General features: G+C 43.5%; 1 protein-coding gene across 1 annotated transcript in view; it reads right to left on the reverse strand.

Annotated features, from left to right (window-relative positions):
• KIF7 (kinesin family member 7) overlaps positions 1 to 14413 on the reverse strand; it is a 797909-nt gene that overhangs the window by 213819 nt on the left and 569677 nt on the right. Inside the window, exon 14 of the mRNA XM_069624313.1 lies at positions 4332 to 4547. Coding sequence (XP_069480414.1) covers positions 4332 to 4547 — 216 coding nt within the window. The remainder of the gene's footprint in view (positions 1 to 4331; positions 4548 to 14413) is intronic.

Here is a 14413-nt window from a genome sequence, read left to right on the forward strand (position 1 = left end):
TATGTTGTAACTAAGCCTTAAGTATACTTATCTTTGTTGCACCCAGTTACCTAATGGTTCGGTGCGCATTACCAAATGAATAAACAAACCTCCCTCACTTCCTGCCCACCACAGAGACTCAGTCCTGAAGCCCGCCAAAGGCACACGAACAAAGGGACCAAACCTGGTTTGGTGCGCAGAGAAACACTAGAAGACCTTTCCAAAAAGAAATGGTGGAAAAAGATGACCGAGACCTACAAAGGGGCTTAAGGCGCCATCTTGAAAAACATGTCTTGCGTGATTTTTAGCTACCGGTGTTCGCGGTCTGGAAAGATCTGGTAGTTCGTTGTAAAACCACTGCCACCAGCCTTTTCAATAGGAAAGGGTAGCATTAGACTGCTACATGAGTTTTTAGACACAGGGGATACTATATAACCCCTCCAGCACTCCATTGTAAGATGGTGTGTGGTGGGCCTATGAATTTGGAAAAGACTAGTAAAGTCAATTTCACTTTACATTCTTTGGGAAAAGATGATGCCTATGGAGTTATCTAAATCTCCATAATCAGAGAACACACATCAAAACACATGAAAGAGTGGGAAAAGGCTCACACTCTTTCCAGGTAAAAAAATCAAGTACTCAAAATCCAGCAAAGTTGCTTGGGGTCTCTAAGGTGAAGGGAATTAGCCCATTTCTGAAAATTCTCCCTAACAGGCACTTTTGAGTGCAAAAGTTGATGGTAAATGTCGAAGTAAATGGGGCATTAGATCCAAATATTTAAATCAGTTCCCTTTTGCAGCTGCAAGAAAAATGTATATGCGTTTTAGATTAAATCAATTCCCAACTTATTCAAGAACCAAGTACTGGTACAGATGCCATGGGATTACGTGCTCGGGAACATGTCGTTTTTGTGTGGTAGATGATGAGATCGAAACCTTGAATCATCTGGTAATTTACTGCACTTTTTTTGAGGAATCCCGCATTCGAATATTTGAGTTCTATTTATTGAACAAATCTTAGATTGTTAGGGAATCCTTATGGAAACATTGCATGGAAGGATTTAGTCAAAACTTATACTAAAATTAATTGACTTCCTTGTAAACATAGAGGCAAAATTGTGTGAGGAACAACGAATTGTATAATTAGGCATCTTGTGCCAAAGCAGAAAGATTTATTTTCACTAAGCAACATATCATCCTGTACTTTTCTATTACTTTGATGTTCAGTTCGAGAGGCCATATAGGTATCAAAGCGAATTAATTGGTTTTTATATGTAAAAAATGCACTAATTACTTAAATCCCTAGATTGTTTTATGTATATTTTCAGATATGCGATAGATGTATGTTAAATCTTTTGTCCATTTTTTTTTAATTGTTTCATGTATATTATGAATAGGGTAAACATTGATTTAGCTAGGGTTATACAAGGCTGTATGGTGAATTTCTTCTTGTTTTTCCTTTTTTAACTGCTTTATGTAATGTATGAAAAAAGTTAAAAATGAATTTGTAAAGGTTATTTGAATAAACCAAAAACATAAAAAAAAAAAAAACGATGGTAAGGCTTGATTAAAGCGAGCTCAAAGGGTTCCCATGAGGAGGCGTTTTGGGTGGGGAGGGGCATGAATTTGATGAAATTGGCCATAGTGATTAGCAGGCCCATGGGCAGTCAATGGGTGGGTAAATACCAAACAATAGTAGTAGGGTAGGATACTTTTCAGTTAGCGTTTCAGTTGACAGGTGCCCTGACCCTTTTCAGACCCCATGAATACCTATGTGATTGAACCCCTTTTTTTAATATAAACTGTATTTATTGACCTCCGAACCACATTATCTTTTATATACATTTTATTAACCCCCAGCATTTTTATATTAATTTGATATAAAACTGATAAGAACCCTGATATGGGCTATTGATAGATGATGTATCCAAACCCTATACATTTAATGGAACCGCAACATTTTTTATTGCACCCCAAATGTTTGTATATACATTAACTTTATATTAATGTTATATAAACTGGATAAGACTACCATTGTAGTGTTTATATAGATGCCATTAATCTACCTCCATATGTTTCATTGCAGCCAAAAAATAACCCTATAAAATTGAGCTCGCTTTATCAACACATAACATCAAACTTTTATAAGCAAAGTCTCTTTCCTGTGCCTACACAAAAGCCCAAACTGTTCGCTATGGCAGTGCTTGTTAATTAAAGAAGGCACTGTCCTTTCAACACCGGCTGTGTCCCCGGAAAGTCTCCTTATGGCACCTTCTTTTCACCAGAAGCCTCCAACTGTTTTCAATTGTTACAGCTTGTGCAAGTTCTATTTAATAAAAACTGCCGTGGAATTAGCCTCCACACCCTTTTTTCCCATGGTTTTCCATGTGCGTAGCAGTTGTTTGCATTTGGCTTTTATTTTCTTTAATATGGAGGTCAAACATGTCTGTTTACATTTTCACAGTCACATCATCAGCCCAGGGAGCCTGGAAGGTAAAGACACGCAAATCGACTTCACAATCTGCTGCTCACAGATAATAACTGACAATTAAGAGCCTGTCCCTCCCTCCAAGACGACAGCCCGAGTGGCGCTTCATGGCACAAGCCGCTGTGTTTCTGTGCAAACAAGTTACGTTTTTAAATTAAATGTCACCTGTGGACTGTGAAATTAAATTGCTCTGCAGACGCACTCTAACACCTGAAAGACTGCAACCGAAGCCCTAAACGTGACCAAAACATAAACCTTCCACCGCCTATCTCCCTGCACAGACAATGGGCCTCTTTAACTCAGTGCTGATGCGAGCACATCTGGGGAGTGAATACAGGTTCCTTTGAATTTTTGTATTTACCGCCAAGGACGTTTGAACGCTGTCAAGTTATGGTGCGTTTTGTTTCCGTTTTGCACCAAACGCTATGTTTTAGCCTAGATGCGTGTCTGCCTAACTAAACATGAAGAATGTTGCTGGAAACCTTTGCAGATGTCCTAACGTTGGCTTCACAGAGCCCTATGCCAGTAATAGTTCCGGAAAACCTCTTAAAGGCCAATCTTCCCATGTTGTGGGCAGACGCTTGGGTTGCTTGCTTCTTCACAGCTATTGGGCTTTTACCGGTACACTTATACATCCTACCCTCCAGGGCTTGCATCAGGTCAGATGTAGGGGTCAAAGGGCCCCAGGCCACCCAACTCTCATCCTCCAGTACAGGACTTCAGAACACGGAAAATAACCTGTTTTAGGACATGGTGCACACTATTCTGGTATGGCACATAACCAAAATGGGATTTTAGACCCTAGTCAGTGGGCCCAATCCCACAGGACCTGTTACTTAGTTTGGCCTTGTTCATTGTCAGTAAAGAGGGATCCCTCATTTTTGACACATGTTGAAATACTTGTATTCCAAATATGGATCCCTAGCTCTCTGTGCCTAGGGAAACACTACCTCAGACACACCTCATTGTTAAGGTTCAACAAGGCGGAGACATGTCTCTGGGGTTGCTGTTGGTACTCTTGCTCACAAATGATTGGCATTTATGTACTAGCCTGTATTTGAGGGCATGAACAGACTCGTCGCACATTTATAGTTCTGCTCTGAAATGGCAGAGATCTAAAACGTGATTTTAGATGATCCTGACTTCGAACTATCTCACAGGACGTGTTATTTGGAATTGCTCGTTCTCAGTAAAAAATGTCGGTCATTTAATTCATAAAACGGATAACAAAGACCTGCTCCCCTCTCTCTTACACTTTGCACTGACATATGTTGCTTTATATAATGTTTGGGCACCAACAAGATAAAAAAGCATTACAAATCGACAGATGGATAGGCAACCGTCAGTTACACATTAAAATAAGCATTAATGGTTCAATGTGAACTATGATTTCAAGAATATTGGAAATAAAGATTGGCGTAAAAAAGGAAATAAAAACTGGTAAAAAAAATGTGAACAATAAAAAAAAGGCCCTAAGAAGGAAGTATTAAAGACATAAAAAGCCCTGAAAACCGCTACTTATTTCGTTTAGAATCTTTCAACATCAGAAGTTCATGAACAAAAAGGGCTAGCTGATTGAGCTTTTTTGGTAAGCCTTTTAAAAATTGTCAAAGGGAAGGCCTGGATATTCTAATTGGAATCTAAAGAAAAACTAGCAAAGGAAAACTAAACAGACCAATGAAAGAATGTCCAAAACACTTTTACTTGCACACAGCAACGTGCAATATCACATGATGCTCTAACCACTGTTAGACGCAGTGATGAGAAATCCACAATCAAGCCAGGGCCGTTTTTAAGCATTAAAGAAATACTCTAAAATACTGAGTAGAATTAAAAAAATCAGATTCATCTTGTCACTGTTTTACCTCACAAGAAAGCAGCGAGCCTTGTCTCAGCTTGTCATCTATTTCAACTCTCTGCTTAAGGAGCAATTCTTTCTCTTGCCTCAAGTTTTCAATCTCATTTCGGATCTGTTGTTGGTCGTGAGCGCTGCCATTACGCAGTTTTCCATTCTTTTCAGACAACTCCTTCTCCAGATCTTCTATTCGGCTAGAGACTCTAACTATATCCAAATTCAGAGCCTGCAAAAGTACAATAACAAAGTTAGCAAATTAAATTATTGTCCAGTTTACAGGTTCAAAATACTCATGACTCCATCGTCCCAAATAACGCATGTCATGCAGCAAAGAAATGCTGCCTGTTAAGACAGCCCCTTTCACTCCATTTTTATGGACCTCCTAACTTTTTGCTTTTATTTTTGAATCTGACCTGCTCTTTTTGCAGTGCTTGGAGCCTCCAGCTTCACTACACTGGCTTTTGCTCATCTGTCACGGGGAAACTGCCATGTCCTTCAGGCTGTCAGTACTGGGAAACATTGTTTTCCTTAGTCTTGTTACTTTGTTGCCACTTTTGGTATTTTGTTATCACTTTTGGTAATTTTTTATCGTTGTACAATGCATCTTACAATGCAGTACACGGAGGTTCATGTTTGCCCTAGAATAACAGAGGTGTTTTGGTTACTTTAGGTGTGCCTAAGGGACAAGCTGGTGGCAGAAGTTATTTTATGCTAATTTTGGGTGTATTTTGATTTAGCCTTACAGCATTTACCTACTGTGGCTAGCTAGTGCCCGAACATGGCCGTGCCACAAAGATTTTCGTGTGTCCCTTGGCCATCTTTTCACTAACCCTTCTTCCTGACCTGTGAGGACAGGAAAATCCTTTTATGGACCAGTGTCCGGAAAAGCGGAGGCTTTTCACAGGCTACTGCAGGGCCATGTGTGTTTGCTGGCAGGAAGTGGGTTGGAACGGTCTGGTCCCAATCCACACACTGGTTTCAGTGTGTCTGATTGGTATGCATGAGCTGTGCCACCAGAGGTCATGATTGGAGCACTGCTGGGGGTGTGTGTGTGTGAGCCAGATCTTAGAGTGGCTCGTGGGAGTTTTGGCTCTTAGTTGGCTTTTAGATAAGAAGAGGACACCTGCACCCATTCCAGAGAGATTCTGGAAGAAACCTGAAGGAGCCAAGTATCCTGACCAGCTGCAAGACGTGTAAGGAGACTGTGGACACGTTGGAAGAAGGCCTGGCGACCATCTTCTGCTGCAGTCGTGGAAGAGCCCTGCCTTGTAGGTGATCTTCAGAAGTCCTGCAAAGGAGCTTTGACCCTTGGAGCGGAAGGAACATCCATTCTCGGCGTCAGCTCGGAGTCCTGCGGAGAAGAGCCCTCGGAAGTGCCTCTCCATCACCCAGTGGCTGCCCAGCTCAGAGTTTGGGCTACCGTGCTGCAGAGGTCACCGTTCCACGTTGTGGCCAGGAACTTTGTGGTTCCAGCATCATGGGGACCTGAGATGCGAGGCGAAGTCCGATCACAAGCCCCTCCCCCCACCCCCGAGTCACTGTGCATCAGTGGCCGTTGCCCAAAACCACTTTCCTGCACCCAGTCCTGTGCTGAAAGGGCTCTACATCGGATTCTTCTGCATTCTCCATCCTGAAGACCTTGCACCAGCATTTGTCGCAGATCGGAGAAGTGCTCAAACCTGCAACTCTTTGGCATCAAGGACCGTTGCAGAAGGCGGGAAAAGCGACATTGGACCCTCTTCAGAAGACCTGTCATTCCTAAGAAGAATCAGAGTACGAGGGGGTGAGTTGTAAAAGTACTTACCTGAACCCCTAGCTCCCCTTTAAAAGTTTGGTAACTTTTGAAAAGTGCTCTAACAGTTTCGCTTTGCCATTGCTTGCTCGGGTAAGCACCCTGAAAGTGGGGGACTCTTATTAGCTAGGATAACGTGTCCTCCACCCGTTGGAACTCTTCATTGTAACTCTTCCCCAGAAGCCCTCCACTAACTTTTTCCGGTCTCACAAAACTGTGTGGAACTTAGGTGAACCTTCAGGCACAAGGTCCCATACATCTTAGGGATGGACTATTAAAGTTAGTGTTGCATCTCTGTGGACCTGTAGTGCTGCATACTGATACTTACCTTCCTTTGCAGTGGTTTGTTATGTATTTATTTATTTATTGTTTGCTTGTTAGGTGCATAAACAATAAGAAAATACTGTTGCAAAGCGCCCACTTTTAGGCAAAGTTTGTATGCAGTATCCTCTTGGAACACTATAAACAAGTGACTCCAGGTATAGAAAACCCAACCTTTGGTATAAGCTTGTACTACAGAGTTTTTGTAGCGTGTTGAGCAGACAGGCTTATCTCAAGAGGGGTCAATGTGAGCTGTAGTGGAGTTACACAGAGATTTACAGTTACAAGCATTCAAATAAACTCTTATACTCAGGGTTGCTTGAATAAACAATTATTAATGTTTTTAACAGTCAGTTAGAATAAGCCTTCTTCAGAAAGGAGCAGTATAATAGTAACACTCAAATACACTTCATGAAATACACACTGTTAATAACTCTAAATCAGTAGATACCCTTTTGGGATGGCCCACAAACACTACCTACACCCTCAGGTGACTTCAATTGCTAGAGTGGTGGGGACATTAATATATCACTGTTGCATTCAGAATCATATAGTAATAAGTCAAAGGAAAAGATTATCTAGAACATACACGAGACCACATATATTCTTAAGCAGGCAAATACTTTTGGATCCCTCCAGAAAGAGTAATTCGGTACAATAGGCTATGCCAAAGCCAATGGGCAAAAGTCTTATATATGATGAAGTACTTCTGGTAGGTAAATGGAAAAGTCTTTGCACAATGTTTGAGAAGTCTTTGGAGAAAAGAAGAATCAAATGTGGGGCCTCAAGCTGATTAGACTTGTGAGTAGTAGAAGATGCACGCAACTCTACAGCAAGAGGTAAGTTATCTCAGACTTTGTACAGTACCTTTGAAGATGAAGAACAGATGCAGCAGATGACTCCTGTTCCTGTGCAGCTCTGCAGGTCTCACTATTCCTGGGCCTCAGTCGTGGGGAAAAGAGGGAAAACGTTGGGGGGAGGGTGTGGGGAGGGGGACTCCTGCAATGCACTGGGACGGTCAAAACCTGCAACCGGAAAACTTCACTTTCAGGGGCTGTTCAGTGTTTCAGCTCCTCGCGTCTATCGCAAATAGCAACACAGCGGTTCCTGGCTGTCGAGATGGACTTTCCTTGCTTCTGGGGTCCCGCACTCTGTTGAGGGGGCTCAGGCTCGGTCTTTCTTGTTTTCTCGGAGTCCGTAGGATCTTCCTGGAGCTCTTGGCCAGCTTAAAAGCAACGCACACAATGTGGTGTTCCTCTCCCTTGTTATACGGGTTTCAGCAGCAACTCTGTGGAAATTGAACCAGCTCCGAGATGGATGTCCAGATGGCTTACTTTGGAGTTGATTGGTCCCACCAACTCAAGGGGAGAAGTCGTCCTTGCAGGGGCTTCTCTGTCGATGCGAACTTGGCGTTTCGGCACTGCAGCAGGGCTTCACTGGGCACCAAAGGTCCAGGAGTTGCAGCAGGCGTCCTCTTCAAGTTCTTCTTCAGTTCCTTTGTCCAGTGGTCTACTCTGCCTTCCAAGCCAAAAGCCTTGCCTTTTATTCAGTTCTCTGCCATTCATTCCAGCCTAGCTGTCAGTCCCCCAGCAGGGTGGCTGTCCTTGCTGGACAGTCAGCCGGCCAATCACCACAGAGTGCGTTTGGGGCACTACCCTCACTTCCTGCCTACCCAAGACACCCTGGAGCCAGAGGCAGCCTTCACTCGTCAATCCTGCCAAAAGCAAAGCGACCAATGGGACCAACCCTGGTTTGGTGCACAGAGTATAATTCTCAAGAAGGACCTTTCCACAAAGAAATGGTGAAAAAAGAAGACCGGGCCATTTTGACAAAAAAGGCACCCTTGGGTGCTTTACTGCGGCTGCCGACGTAGCCCGCGGTAAATGCACACCATGGTAGTTAAAACAAAACCACTGCCACCAGCCATTCAGCGACAAAAGGGTAATATAAAATGTTTTACATGAGAAGCTAGAAAAAGGGGATACTAGGTAACCCCTCCAACACCCTATTGTAAGATAGTGTGTGCTCGGTCTAGAAAGTTACAAATGTAAGTAAAGTCAATTTCACTTTACTGCTCTTGGAAACAGTAGTTTATCCAAGAGAAGGTATTTAAACCTTTGGGAAATCTGCAAGACCTCCCTGGGTCACTGCACTCAAGGTGCTGTGTGACCCAATGTAAAAGATGATGCCTATGGAGTTTGTCAGACTCCACAACCAAAAGAAACACAGTGTACAAAATCACAATAAAATACTTCAGTGTGGGAAAAAAGGTCATACTCTCCAGGTAAAAAAAATCAAGTCCTCAAAATCCAGCAAAGTTGCTGGGGGTCTCTAAGGTGGGGGGAATTAGCACATTTCTGAGAATTCTCCCCAACACCCACAGGGCAAGGGAGGGTGCAGGAGTGGGAAATATATTAAAGTACATTAAAAACAGAATGTATAAGAGCAGTGGGGGAAGAGGAAAACGGGACGAACCTAATATGCCTTGTGAGTATTCAGAACATGCAAGTGCAGCAAGGAAGAAGGCAGGGGGTTAGTGCTCTGGAGTCTGAGCTCATGGGTGAGCCACAGATGAACTGCTAGGAATGTTGAGTGCTACACGGCCTGGAATCACGAGGGGTGTAAGTGCGAGCCACCAGGGCGGAGAGTGTAAGTGCAGATAGACAGGAGCTGGGCCGATTGGGTGCGGGAGGTCAGGGCCCCGAGGATGCATAAGGTCCCAGGACACCAATTGCAGCAACTGTGGAATTAGCAGGGGAGAGAAGAAGGGAAAGAGGAGGTAAACAGGAGGAGAGTCTTAAGGAGCTTCTGGATTTTAAGAAGATCCTACTTAAGGCGTGGAGGGAGGAGGAGGCTGTTGCATAGGAGGGAGCCAGCAGAGGAAAGCGAACAACCACCTGCCCTCTGTTTAGCAAAACACTTTACACACTGAGTTAGAGCCAGAGTAGCATATGGTGTAGAGCGGGAGTATTTATTAAGATGAAGGTAAAGATAGTGTGATCCGCGGGGCCAGACCGCCTTGTGGATGATGCAGAGGGATTTGAATTTAATCCGTGCAGCAACCGGGAGCCAGTGAAGACTTTTTAGTGCAGGACAGATGCAGACCCTGGGTTTAAGGCCAAGGAGAAGTCTCACTGCCCTATTCTGGATTAGCCGGAGGGGTTGCAGAGTGGAAGAGGGTAGATTCAGGAGGAGGCTATTGCATTAGGGAAGCCTAGAGAGAACCAGGGTTTGGGTCACATTGAGCCTCTGGGGAAAATTGAGAAAAGGGAGAATTCCTTTGAGAAGGACAAGTTGAAAGTGGGACTTCTTGGCAATGTCCTGAGTGTGAGGGAGGAAGAAGAGAAAGGAGTCTCCAGTACCCTACTCGAGTGATTGTATATATGTATCTTTTATTTAGTGTTGTGTGACAATATTACATGCTAGTAGTCATTGTCCATAGTGTATAGGGCCATTAATAAGTATTAATATAACTGTATGTCTAAGTGTGTTCCTTGACTTTTCACTGTGTGTATTCATTTAGGACCCCTTACCAGGCTCACCCCTCTAGAGACTAAGCCTTGACCACTCGCTTTGCTACTTTGAACTGGGTTGGCTACAGCTCCCAGAGTTGTCCGTTACTAAACTAGGTTGGCCTTCTATACATCTATCCACCAGGCCAGAGTATAGAAAATCACTCATAAGACTGCCTAGGTGGTAAGGAGATTTTTCCAAAGTACTTGGGTGGGTGTGGGGTTGGGAAGATCAGCCTCTTAGTGGCAAGCAGGCTTCGCCTAAGTGTAACCTCAGATGTATACTAATTGACCTCAGGAGAATTGACCCAATTTAAAAGGTCAATTGGGACATATATGCAGGGGAAAACCCCCCGCAACCCCTCACCCAATCCAAAACCCCCCGGAATCCCTCCGCCCCAATCCCCTTATATTATTTATGATCCAAAACCAACCCAATACATATAAAACATAATTAAAATAATATAAAGGTCAATTGTGCAGACGGTCAATTAGGACCACTATAATTAGGTCAATTAGGACAAAAGGTCAATTATAAAAGGTCAATTTGGGTAATAGCGTAACCTCACTCTTCCAGTCGTAGGCAGAAAGAGCAGTCACGGTTTCACTCTTAGGAGGGGAGCAAGGTACAGTTGGACACACACAATGAATGGGCACATAGTATACTACTGAAAATATACCCTTTCAAAGGTTGTGCATTAAGATGGTTGCTATATTTATAGATAAGTACCTTATTTAATAGAACAATAAAATGGGGCGGTTGTCCATCAGGGACATTTATTTTATTTATTTATACAGGGAGGAACAATGCTCTTTTGATCACAAAATCACATACAATATATAAGAAATCATATTTGACGGGGAAGCAATGAGCTTCTTACAATGGGGTGAGTTTTAGTGACATTCTGACCAGTTTGGAGGGGAGGGTGGTGGGGGGGGGGGGCGAAGGGGGGCGAACGTTTATTCACAATCCCAGTTCAGCAAAGTCACTCTCTTCGGCAGTGGTGAACAAGCGACAGAGCTGAACTAAGAAGGAAGGGAGCATATTGTGTATTACATTTATTTTCCACTTAGCGGAACTGAAAAAGGAAAGACCAACGCAGGAAACTTCTAAAAATAAAACTCATTTACTACAATACTACACTAAGGCAAACTTTGATGATTTCAAGGTAAGTAAAAATACTTTATAACACATATGCAACTCACAGTTCAGTAAACCACTATGGGTTATGTGCTACTTCAGAATCACAAGGGGTTATCTAAACAATCAATGCATTCACCAAAGTAGGGAGAAGAGATGTTAAGCATACCCTTACTTCCCAACACTCACCCTAAGGTCAAGCACGGCGCCCTTGCTAGCGGCTCCAGCCCCCAATTCAGCCAGGATTGGAGGGTCCGCCTACTCAACCATGGGGCCAACACTGTGGAACTCACTGCCTCCCCATATACAACAGAACCAAGACTACATGGCTTTCCGTAAGGAACTGAAAACATGTCTCTTTCGCTGAACCATGTATGGGACAGCCTAGGGCGCTAAACCTCCCACCAATGGGCACAATTTGGCTAGAATAGCACTATAATGTAAAAGTAGCAACAGTCAGGACACAGAAGCCGACTAGAACTGCATTATCATGGAAAAGTATCAACAGTCAGGCCACGGAAGTCGGCTCAAGGGATCCGTCTGCTCTGGGCTAGGTAACTGCTGGCTCAACTACAATGGGCTAGCAGCCCACCTTGTGCCAACACGCCGACCATGCCCCCCCTGCGCTCCAATCTTAAATGCCCAGGACTTCAAACCGGAGACATAAAAACACTATAAACGTATAAATATGACCAGGCCCGCTCACTGCCAACCAACCAGACATGCACCACATTGGAAACGAATACCCAGATTCCAAACTGGAGCCCAACAGCTATGTTCTCCACTTTAATTTAGCTTGAAGATTATCTTCCACTAAACAAGCACAGCGATATCACTCCAGGAAATGCCAACCACTGTCATACCAACATATCCGCGAACTACTGCGCATAAGTACAATCCCAGAGCGCAATAGTTGCACCATCAGTCAAATACGATTGGGCCCGTTCTTGTTAACCTGTGTCAAGCTTTACCTACACCTGGGAATTACCACACAAAGCCTCTATCCCAGAGCCTAATAGCACTTAAGTTTCAAACAATATAATTGGGCCAGATCATGTCACCCATCGGGTACACAAGGCGGTATCTGATGAAGTCAGGTAACCCTGGCCTACCTAGGAATAATGCAATGAAATCCCTCGCCAAGTTGCTAAAGCAACTATGCTTGGTTGAACTTGCCCTCGTCTCCTGAGAATATGCACTACGTCCTCCAACCAGTCAGCTCACTAGCACACCTGCTCTCGGAAGTGACAACATTGACGCAAGATAATTCCACAACTCAAACCATAAACTTGTCGGAAATACCCATCCATCTGCTATAAACAATGACCAGGGAACCGGAAAATGGGCTCTGTGGCACTTCAAACCAAGCTTTAGAAATAAGGAAGCGGTAACAGGGTAATCGCAACATACTCTGCACTAGTCAGGGAATTTCTCTCAGAGATCCATTACCCCAAACCACCTGGAAAGACACGAACAACTCAGCGGGCTCTGGAAAGTAATCAGGAATAGGGGTCTCTCACAATTAAGCACAGACACTCATACCAATATGATATTTCTCTCTTTTACACCAACAATAGAACGCAGTTATACCCCATAATCAATTCAACCTAGCTGCACACATACCTACACTGCTCCATAAACAACTCAACAGTTTTTGGAACACAATAAAACCCCACGGAATTAAAAAGAAAATCGACCTAACTGCACACAAAATCTCAGACACAGGCCCCACTGCCGCCAGAATGCAGACTCAGAGGCCAACTACCTTGCTGCACACATTCCACTGATCTCTCCCAACCACTGCACTGAGCCTAGCATTATAATGCAGGTACTCACTGCACAAACCGCACTGGCTGCACACATACTGAGTGCACCCAAGCACTATATACTATGGTATTCTCGCCACTGACCTGGACTACGGTCCACAAGGGCATTCAACCCACATCGCGTTGAGATCATACCAATTGTATATAAGGTGCCATACAAATGCACAATAACTTATCAATACATATGCCTTATAATTTTAAGGCAGCCAGCACCATAAACTAAAACTTCAGGAGCATAGCCCTAGCCCGCAACACGTCTATGGTAGTCCTTTAGGTGTCCCACAAGGTTTCTCAGAGAGGTGAGTAGTCCAGGAAAAGTACTGACGTTCATAAAAGCAGGGCATAGGCAACATGTGAAATAGAGACTGAAGGGTCTTAAGTCAAGTTACAGTGAAAGGAGAAGCAGCTATCACCCCTGGGTTTCACAAGGATGACCCACAGAAGTAATCGCCATGACAAACTGTCCTTGGCTAGCCCCTCATAGTGCTAAGGTAAGCAGAAATGTACACTGAATGCAAACGTAAGAGGGATGGTGGCAGTTTAAGAACTACAGATAAAAAAGATGTCAAGCCTGCAACCCCCCCTAGAAAGGCGGAAATGGTCAGTGGCATGACTAAATCTCTGGTAAAGAATAGCCTCACCCTCGTTGCCACCGTGGAGGGTCACAGGTTCACATGCATGCACCCACAGTCGTCTTTAGGTGCCTCTGGAGACCTCAGACTCGAGGGGGATACCCAGATTTGGTTATACGATAAAGGAGACACCTTCAATGAAATTGTCATGAATTAAAATCTTGAATGCATCCTAGACGGTGTCAGGAGACACCAACTCGATACTAGAAAATTATTCTTACTACAGGATCTTCTGATAGTGGGCAGAACATCAGATTTCCAGATTCCCAGCAGAGCCTTGAGTACACCGCCTACGATTGATTTATAAAATGAACCCCAACCTATTATGGTGAAAAGGAAAGACACTTAAGTCTAGACAAAATGAATCAAGGTTGGTAGCAGAGCAGCAAGGCTTAGATTCAGGGGCGGTGTGCGAGTAGTCTATGGCTAGAATAACAGAGCACTCCAATAATTACAGTTCGAGAAGTACAAAAATAAACAATGATTTATTAGGCCTTACAATAACACACTATGCAATGAAACCTTCAGGTTCCATTGCCCATCACACAACTACTATCAAACATATCTACATCCACTACTGAGTGTTCTAAATAGAACCGTTACACTTTACCTTAAAGAAAGTAAAACCGTTAGCATAATAGTAAGCAAGACTCTCAATAACTGTGCAGTAAAACAAGTGAAGAGGTAGATAGAAAAACAGTTGATTCAAAGGTAGTAATCGCAGGTAAGTAATCAAATTAGAAAAATGTAGTAAGAACACTTATAGGCAAACCTAGTATTAAATCCCCAACTCTTAAAGTTCAGCCATGAGATAGAATAGAGCCTACTGCCCTAAGGACACCAGTTCCACGATATATACTGTTCAGGT

Source organism: Ambystoma mexicanum, chromosome 11 (genome assembly GCF_040938575.1).
Source record: "Ambystoma mexicanum isolate Mex_15411 chromosome 11, UKY_AmexF1_1, whole genome shotgun sequence".
In the NCBI taxonomy this organism is placed as follows: Eukaryota; Metazoa; Chordata; class Amphibia; order Caudata; family Ambystomatidae; genus Ambystoma; species Ambystoma mexicanum.